At 40.0% G+C, this 9723-nt stretch overlaps 2 protein-coding genes across 2 annotated transcripts in view; both read right to left on the bottom strand.

Annotated features, from left to right (window-relative positions):
* Positions 1-713: 713 nt before the first annotated feature.
* LOC308403554 (monocarboxylate transporter 13) lies at positions 714-6951 on the bottom strand. The gene is made up of 5 exons (XM_080893084.1): positions 6664-6951; positions 5205-5435; positions 4986-5129; positions 3772-4554; positions 714-2503 (listed from the first exon to the last, which is right to left on the bottom strand). Exons 2-5 carry the CDS (start codon positions 5404-5406, stop codon positions 2301-2303), a joined length of 1332 nt encoding a protein of 443 aa, XP_080749210.1. The 5' UTR covers positions 5407-5435; positions 6664-6951; the 3' UTR covers positions 714-2300.
* A 375-nt stretch (positions 6952-7326) lies between these two features.
* Positions 7327-9723, bottom strand: part of jak2b (Janus kinase 2b) — a 28026-nt gene continuing 25629 nt past the window's right edge. Inside the window, exon 24 of the mRNA XM_080895121.1 lies at positions 7327-8570. Coding sequence (XP_080751247.1) covers positions 8463-8570 — 108 coding nt within the window. The 3' untranslated portion in view covers positions 7327-8462. The remainder of the gene's footprint in view (positions 8571-9723) is intronic.

The following is a 9723-nucleotide window of genomic DNA, read 5'->3' as shown; positions in this document are numbered from 1 at the left end:
TGAGGCTTGCTGATTTTAAACCACAATGCATGTTTACACTGACAGAGGCGAGGCTGCCGGACACTGGCGCCACCGGTCCTCTGACCACCACCAGTAGGCAACGGGTGAAGTGTCTTGCCCAAGGACACAACGACCGAGACTGTCCAAGCCGGGGCTCGAATCGGCAACCTTCCGATTACAAGGCGAACTCCCAACTCTTGAGCCATGATCGCCACGATTATAACATTTTCAACTGCATTAAAGGTCCAAAAACCAACAATTATGACTCTGATGTAATTATTTTTCCTCTTAAAATAGATTCTTCCTCTTAAAAGCATTTCACTGAGCCACACCGCTTTCCTGGGTCACCTGATAAAGATGGGGACTCTAGTGTAGCACTCCCCCCATAAAAACTATTCATTCTTATTGCTAAAAGGAAGAATCTAAAGTCTACGGTATTAACCCATCCAGCATATATACAGTTTACTCCTGCTTGTGTAATGTTAACTAAATAATATACTGCTTGAGGTAGTTATTGGAATTATAAAGGCTAATTTGGTACCATATGAGATTTGCTTCAGCAGCCACCCCCCCTCCAAGAAACAGATGAATTTTGGGAATGAGTTCCTCAGGACATCATCAGCCTTGTTATTTAAACTCTGCTGGAACTACTTTCAGTCACTTCTGCAGATGAAGACCTGCCTCACATCTGCTACAGACGTACAGCTGCAGTGTTTCAGTTTGGTAATTCCGCTTGTTTTATTTTTAAAGACCAAAGTATTTATTTTTACTCAGATGACGTGGTCCTCCGGGCTAACTTTGGATAATTATAGTGTCACAAGTTTGCAGCCCATTAACGATGGGTTATACAATTCTGATTACAAAATGTGTGACTGCACAAAAGTTCAAGCTGAAACAATACAGCTCCTTTTTGTGATATCTGTTCCCTGGTGTGTCTTAAAATCTGTTAAGGGATTCGAGTAATAAGCTGGTTCATTTCTCTGATTGAACACAGAAGAATAAAGCCTAATGAGACCTGAAAAGCACGGGAATAAATTCACCAGGTCATCTCACACAGGGCATACAAAACCTGTTTAACTAGGTCAAATCACCTATCTGCTGGCAGAAAACTAAATAGCTGGATTTTTTTGTCTGTAGAGTAACCACTCATTTGCTCTACAAATGGCAAAGCAGTTATTTTGTACTCATTTTTATAATAGCAGATTAATCATATGGAAAATGCAGAGACTTCTCTACATTTATCTCACTTCTTCAAGTGCATAAAATTTAAATAAGCAGCTTCAGATGAGGTGCCAACAACCAGAAGCTGTTTGGGGTGTGACATCTAAATAACTGACAAAGGCTTTCAGGTCAAAGAATGAAGTACATTAAGAAGTCATTCCACTGTAAGCCAAATTATCTGCAATCGATCACAGTATCTGCAGTTAACTCTTTCAACTGTTAGACTGCAAAAAAGGTGTGTTAGTAAAATAGAGTTAAACTAGTCTGCCAGTGAACGTGCAACACGTGTTTAGCTGTGAACAGCAGGATTGTAAGACTGCTTCACAGGAGAAGCAACACTGAAAAATCACCCCAAAGTTTGGGATTATTATCTCAAAAGTTTGCCTTACACAGAAGTTTGAGTTAGTCTGTCAGAATTTTGCGATATCTACCGTGAAATCTACCTGTCAATAAATGCTTTATGTCAGTGGTGGAAACGAGCTTCGACACATACTCACTGAGAAGCAAACAAGTGAAAATTAAGTGAAAGTGTTGTTTTTGGCGGATCCTTTGTTGTCACACTGACTCTGCTGACTGAGCTGAAAACCCCATCATATCAAGTAGTCTGATGCAAGGCCATCAGTTTAACTGCAAGCAGATTTCTGAACAGGAACACCAACGAATATCTCAAAACAGGCAGAACACACAAAAACCCCAACACTAAAACATCCTGAAACTGAAACTATTCTGCACAGAAGAAAAGCTGATACAACAGACGGGAAGAAGAAGAGTGCTGCTTCTGATGGTGCTTTCTCTACACATAAGTACTAATTTTCTATTTTGAATAAATAATTTAAAAAAGCTAAGTTTCTTTGTGTTTGTGTTCAAGTATGCCACACTTATCTGTTAGGATCCTATAATAGAGGATTCCATGCTTGGTTATTCTAGTGAAATGAAATTTCCAGGTGATGCAGTTACCTTCCTACATCACTATCTGTGAATATAGATTATTTATAAAAATACATGAAAAAATATCCGCTGATATCAGTATGTGCCCCTAAAAAACAGTATGCACCCCACAACTCTGCTGGGTTCTCCCTTTATGTAACAGTGTCTGACTCGGCTTTTGCCGTTTCCCAATCCTCCTGCTGGTCGATGGCACAATAAACTTGAGGCTCTGCTGCTTCTCTCCTCTTATGAACCAGGCGGTCGACCAGGACGACAAACGCTGTGGACACAATCAGGCAGACGCCCGAGAGGTAGAAGGCGACGCTGTAGTTGTTTGTGTAATCCACCAGCCAGCCTGCACAAGTAATCCAGGACAAGAAGAAACATCACACCACCAGTGCTGATGAATAAATGAACACGGGTATGCGTTCATGCAGAGAAATGTTTGAGACATTTACTGTAAAAGAGGTTTTGTTCTTTGATGACTTCTAACAAGCAGTCTTATTATTTGACATAAAAGCCAACAAGATCATGTCACGTCAGATTTAAATATTTAATGACCATAAAAAATTTAAATTTTTTTGTATCTGCTCTGTAATGTTTAACTGAACAGTTCACATCTGCTAGATGTGGCTAACAAACTGCTGAGTGCACCTGGAGCCATGAGATCACAGCTATGCACAGCAGCAGCTCCGACACACATAATTGTCAAAATGTTTAGGTTTACTTCAAAGGTAAAGGAGCTAGTGCCGCTTTTATGTCAGCAAAACCTGCACCCTGAATTTATATCATTTCTGCTACATAACTTTGGACTTTTGCTGTAACGAAACAAATTTCCCACCTGTGGGACTAATAAAGGTCATCTTATCTTATCTTATCTTATCTTATCTTATCTTATCTTATCTTAATAACTATACAAATAAAATTTAATTTCATTGAACTAAGCTGAAATGAAATTGTGTGTCAGGCTTTATCTTCATATGAACTAGTTCTTATATAGCACTTTTCTACTATATTTAAACTTGAGTGCATTTCTATCTTTAGCAAAAAGTATCAACATTTCATATTAAAGTCAGTCTTTTCCAGAATCTGAATCAGACTGGTGAAGACTCCAATCTGATCCACTGGATGGCTTTGTAAAATGAGAATTAAGACATCAATTTTGGACTTTTAACTCTATTTTCATTCAGTTTACATATTTCCAATAGATAAAGACCTCCCCTTTATGGCCAGTTATACTTGACCAAAGTAACTAAGTTTTTTATTTACACATATACGTCTCAGAATTTAAGCCCAAAGAGCCATGTTTTCATTTATTTACCACAGCAGCATGTCTTTATTGATAAGAGAAACTAAGAGATACTGTTGAGATTGCATTTTTTTTGTTATATTAAGCTATCTCAGGGATTAAATGAGTTAAATGTCTGTACCCTGATGGAAAGGGCAGTTTCACTGGCCTGGTGCACATGATCTCAAAGATGGTTTTAATAAACTGCAGTAAAATTCATCAAAGTCAAAACGTGAAATAAAAAAGCACTAAATGATCCTCATTCAGAAAATTGTTTTGCGACATTTGTAGTTCCATAACAAATAACAAAAAACATAATTGATAATCCGCATTACCTGCAGCAGGTGGACCAGTGAAACCTCCAATGCTCCTTAAAAGCATAAAGAGCCCGAGTCCACTGTCGAAACACTCCAGGGTTACAATGTCCACAATAGCTGTGACGTGAATGGCCACCACACAGCCAAACAGGAAGCCGTAGAGTGAGGCGAACACCAGAATGGCCCAGTAGTTTTGGCTGATGGGCAGCAGCAGGAGCACCACGCCAAGGAGAGTGGCCACCATGGTGAGCAGTTGCAGGTTTCTTACCAGCCTCATGTTGGCGATCCACCCACAAATCAGCCTCCCTGCCAGGTCAGCTGAAGCCAGAACAGAAAGAATCATAGCAGGCCAGTACTTATCCATACCCAGGCTGCTAGCAAAGGGGACCAGAAAAAGAGGTGGGATGAAAAACCCTGCAGCTGAAAATATTGCAAACAGGATGTACAGAAAAAATTCAGGTTTTCTCATGAGGAAGCACTGGAAGAAGGTCCTTCTCTTGGCTAGGAGTGTGGTTGCATCTCCCTCTAGACTGTCTTTGGTGTCCTGTGCAGGTCTCGTGGTCTTCTTCAGGGGTCTCATGAGTGCACCACACACACACAGGTTCAGCTGAAGGCCTCCAATGATGAGCAAAGCACCCCGCCAGCTGTAGGTGTCAATGAGCCACTTGAAGAACGGACTGAACATAACAGCAAAAACGCATTCACCTGAACTGGCGATGGCAAAGGCAATGGGACGCCATCGTACAAAGTAGTGGCTCACCATGCTGTTGGCAGAGATCCAGGAGAAGGAAAGACCTGTTCCTGGAAATAGAGATGATGAAAATTATTAACCACCCACTATTTTTTTTTACAAGACTCAGGTCTGCCAGTATTAGCATTACTTACATGTCCCAGATTCGTTTTAATTGTAGCGCGTCACTTCTAAGGACATGTGTGTGTCACTGTAAGTCTTTGCATACCATTTCATGCTGTTTTGTCTGTTTCAAAATGCAAACATTAAAAGAGTCCATTGCAATTGTAGTAGTAGTGCTGCTGGTGGAAAAACATGTTTCTTAACATGAAATGGAACGTGACGATTATCCTCAAAAATCACAAAATATTGAACTTTTAGTAGCAGTGATACTTTTCTTTTCTGCCCTAAAAATCAGTTTACAAGGTTAGTTTTTTCATTCAAACCCTCAAAATGGTTCAATTTGCTTTGTAGGATTTAGAGTATGTCCCGGGTGTGCTACCTTGCAGGATGCCCATGGTGAGGTAGAGCCAGGGCAAACTGAGGTCCAGTGAAGCCAGCACCATTCCTAAGGTAGCCAGCAAGCCTCCAAGCATGATGACTACTCTCTGAGAAAACTGTAAGGTCATCGCACTGGCTGCTGGAGCTGCAGAGAGAATAACAATGGCTCTACGAAAACGCCTTTGGTTTAAAAACAACAGATTGAAAACCACTTATTTACCTCCTAGATGAAGCATAGCAATTGTTGTGGAGGTCACCCAAGAGGTGGTGCTGGCCTGTACTCCGAAGTGATTCTGGATTTCAATGAAGAAGTGTCCAAAGTTTTTGAGAACAGCAGCAGTAAGGCCCATGGTGAAGAAGGCTGACATGACCACCACCCAGCCATACCCACCGTCGGGGGGTTCAACTTTTCTGGACTTCATCTTTTAAAAATTATCTGCAGGCTTTTTTCCTGCGGATGAAAAAATCTCCAGTTACGGCGGCGATCAGAAACTTCTCAGAAGTGAAAAACTATACAACTGTATGAGTGACTACACAGGGGCGTGTCTAAAGGGAGTGTATGGGGTGGCACAACCCCCTCTGAAAGCTCTTGTCTCTTCTCGCTGTAGGCTACTATGTATTAAGTTGGATTATGACTTTTACTTAAGAAAAAGAATTCCTACATTTTAAGCTAAAAAGCAGGTATCATGCAGAAACTGTTGCTGTGAAGGACTTTTCTGCTTGTTTTTCTAATGTATTTTGTTAGAGAAACAGCAGTTGGTGACCTGTTGTGCGCTTCACTTGTGATTTTGCCAGTTTATCAAGATAATATTGGCAAATCAAATGTTTTTGGCACAGTGGCGTATTCAGATGAGGAATCTGCTTGTTAAAGCAAACAAACAGGACAACCTTCAAACCGGAGAGTCTGTTGCTGACATAAATGAACCTCCTTCCCTGTATGCTGATGCGGAGATGTGGGTAAAAAAGGGTGACTCGATGCCGATTATGCTTCACAGAAAACAAAAAAAGTCCATCTTCAAAGCAGAGGTTTTTCTGAGTTTGATATGATATTTATTTAAACTGATATTTTTCAAACTGATAGCACTTTGTGCTGTTGAAATTTGAGCTCATTTTATATTAAATATTAATGGTATGTGCAGGAGGGTATTTAAGTCTTGCGTATTAAAACTTTTGTTACATTTAATTGCATCATCTTTATCTGAGGAGGAAAATCCGAGAGTGAGAATATTGTTCATATTAATTTTATTAAATATACATTAGTGTTCTTGTAAAAGCTGTGGCTATAATAACTGCAATAACTGCTAATAATTATTCTATAAAACGTACACAGACAGGAACATGCTCATGTTTTTGTTTTGCGAATATGCTTATCTTACATTTCAAATTATTATAAGTTTATATGCCTCACGCTTGTTAAAGAGTCTTTTTAGAGGTATTTAAATGTTAAAATTGTATCATCCCTATTGTTGTTGTTGTTTTTAAAAAATATTTATTTCTAACATTAACATTTCTAACATTTGCAGCCGGGTTTCACAAGCTTAGCTCCCAATGAGCGGACTAAACATTTAAAATAATGTTCGATCAGCATCATTTGTCTTATTGTCTACAAGGCTGGTACACTCACTGCGTCTCCTTTACGTTAAAGGTATTGACATAAACAGAAAAAAGTGGAAAATCACCTGCCAAGCTAACGTCCTTCCCCGGGTCTTCTCGGAATATCTGCTGCTAACATACCGGCTTATGTAGTGTGGTGAAGTCGCATCTGCGCTGTGAAATCCAGCTCTCCTCGGAATTAAAGTGCACTCTCATTTGGACGTTTGTGGTGACTGAGAGGACAGAAAGAGGTTACCGTTGGGATGTGTGCCATTCAACTTTAAAGATTTCTTCGCAGTTATCAAAACCACGACAGCTCACAACCTTTAACGTCCGCTTTAAACACGTAAAGTCCGCCTACCATCATTAGCGAGTACGAAGTCACAGCTCAAACGTCGTCATCCGGATTTCAAAATAAAATATCAATTTCCATATATGTTGTATTATCTGTTGCTTTTGAATTAGCAAGTAAAAAGCAATTAGACATGTAAAGAGCGATTCATATTTACCGTGGAAAGCTACATGCAAGGTTCCTTTGTAAAGAGATCGGTGTGACCTTTTCCGCAAAGTCTATTTATAGCTTTTAGCAGTTTGAATCAGCAGCCAATGGACGTCAACTTACACCAGGAGGAAAAAACGAAAACAGCAGTAAAATAAAGAATGTGATCTTTTTATTAAAAAAACAAAACAATCACTATTTGACTCCAAAGAAGTTATTTCTGGATTTTTGACCTATTCTCTCTTTTTGCTGGTGTCACAAAATCAGAACAAAGTACTGTATGAGTAGCAGCAGAGTCTAATCTAGAGAGCCATGTGAAGCACATCTTAAGAGAAAAATCTGTAACAGCACACAGGGAATCAAAGACTTTGGTGAACACATCCACTAATCACCTTGACACCAATCTCAGATGATCCCTTCATCTCAAGGCAGCATTTTCAGTGAGAGCAACATTTCCAAGCGACTTCTTTCCAGAATCAGCTTTATGTGACTTTCTTACCTGGGTTATTGACAAAGACACTGGTGTAAATGTTTGTGAATCTTCAGTCATTTATTTTTTGCTGTTGCTTGGAAGGTTCTCATTTGTCACTATCCAATAACTGGCCCTATTAACAGCACGATACTTTATGCTGAAAAATGGCGTTAAAAGGAACTGAACACAAAAAAAATCTGCACAACATATACACAGTTGAATTATACCGTTTAATTTTCACACAACCTCTTACATTGCAAACAAAACAATTCTTAAAGTAATTTTTGCACATACTTCATTTACAATAACATGGCAGTTCAAATATAATATTTAGTTTAATTTTACAAAATTATAAAATTTTACTGGACATATATACACAAATATACTGTAGGTATATACAAACATAGATAGAAAAACAGCTTTTGTCTATTTCTCTGGTTGGACAAGGACAAGAAATGGCAAGAGCTAGCCCTGCTAGCTGTTTGTATAGACACAACAGGCACTCACTCTCACACAAACAGACGCTTGCACACAAAACTTGTTCGCAACAAGCATCTGTAGCTTTAGGCCTGGCAACAGTCTACTCACAGTCTAACACCTCAAAACTTTTCTGTTACAAATTTGACCAAACAGATTCAGAATTCAGGAACATCACCTTCCACTTTCAAACCGTCCAAGCTCCTCCTCCATTTCCACTGTGCTGTGGGCCAACATGGGGCACCTTGCTTAAAAGGCACTAGTTTATAAGCAGGCTCTCGTTCCAAACCTCAACTTTTCCATTTGCAAGCTGCTCTGCCACATGCTGGGATCCATCAGGAGAAGGACCTCACTTTGGGCTTTGTCCCTTTGCCACAAGTAGGGCAATAACATTAAGAGCATCTCGGGTGAAGAGGAGCAGGGCACTTTGGGTGAATTTAAAACGCTTTACTGTCCCTGAACAGGTCGATGCGCAGGGCCAGCTCCTTGAAAGAAGGGCGCAAACCAGGGTCTTTGTCCCAGCACTCCTCCATGATTTCATGTATCTGAAAAAGAGTAGGACACGAACAAATAAACAAACAAACAAACAAAAAACTACTGGTAGTGATTTGATTCCTGATATGGAAACGGAGTCATAACAATCCTCAGAAGGATTTCTGTTGATTTTCCTGATGACTAACAACAAAACTCTTGAATGTCTAAACTATTCTCAATGGGCAACTTGTTGAAGCTCAAACTGAACTTAGAATGGGGAAAAAGATGATTTAAGTGACTGTGAATGTGGCACAGCTGTTGATGCCAGACAGGCTGGGATTGTCACACACCTGCAGAAACCACTGGTAGTCATCAGTGCTTCCCTCAGCCTCCTAGTAGGCACATCTATGGGATCAATTTCAAACTCCTATGCTGCTTTGTACTCAAGTTATAACATTCACAGCCACAACCACAGTGTACCCATTAGGGCTGGGCTATATCATACCGTTCACGGTAATACCGGTGTAATTTTGGGCAACGATAGGAAAATGAAATATCGTGATAGAATATGGGTAAAACGCGCATGCGCAGTGCCTATGTTTACATACGCACATGGCGGTGACGCAGAATGAGAAGAGCGAAAGTGGATTGTTGAATGAAACGGATGAACCAGAAGTGGTTTGTAAAAGTGCTGCAACTTCAGTGGTGTGGAACTGGTTTAGCTTTCGTCCGTCAGATACACAACAAAGCACTATTTTTGGTAGCGCATGCTAGCCGGTCGTCGTTATTACCGTGTTGTTTGGAAAATACGACAGTGCCCCTTATAATCCTGTGTGCCTTATGTATGAATTCTGGTTGTGTTTACTGACCTCGAAACGATTTTATGTGTTAGACGGCGCTCGAAAATCTGTCAAATGTTTTAGTACGACTTTGCTAAGCTACGAAGCCGCACCGCTTGATGGATTGTCGGAGCATTACGGCAGGAGCCTCGGGGAGTGATACGTACTGTGCTTCAACATAATATTACCGTATTGTGTGTGTGTATAACCTCTTTTTAAGTTTTGTGGATATTATACATGGTTATGCTGAGGATATGCCGGCCAGTTTCCACTGGAAATGCCTTTTGGTTAGATTGTCAGCAAGGAATTTGCACTGTTACATTTTTATATAACTTTAATGCACATAAAAAACAGCTACTTGTTTAAGTGAAAATACATTGATGGG

Source organism: Rhamphochromis sp. 'chilingali' (genome assembly GCF_963969265.1).
Source record: "Rhamphochromis sp. 'chilingali' genome assembly, chromosome: 10".
Taxonomy (NCBI): Eukaryota; Metazoa; Chordata; class Actinopteri; order Cichliformes; family Cichlidae; genus Rhamphochromis; species Rhamphochromis sp. 'chilingali'.
This window is presented reverse-complemented; position numbering and strand designations above follow the sequence as displayed.

What these genes read in the sequence shown, in the direction of transcription:
- LOC308403554 (XM_080893084.1), bottom strand. Translation starts at nt 5,406, where the DNA reads ATGAAGTCCAGAAAAGTTGAACCCCCCGACGGTGGGTATGGCTGGGTG. An exon ending in CACCATGGGCATCCTGCAAG is followed by an intron (nt 4,555 to 4,985) that starts GTAGCACACCCG and finishes CTCTATTTCCAG; the next exon opens with GAACAGGTCTTTCCTTCTCC. An exon ending in CACTGGTCCACCTGCTGCAG is followed by an intron (nt 2,504 to 3,771) that starts GTAATGCGGATT and finishes TTACTTGTGCAG; the next exon opens with GCTGGCTGGTGGATTACACA.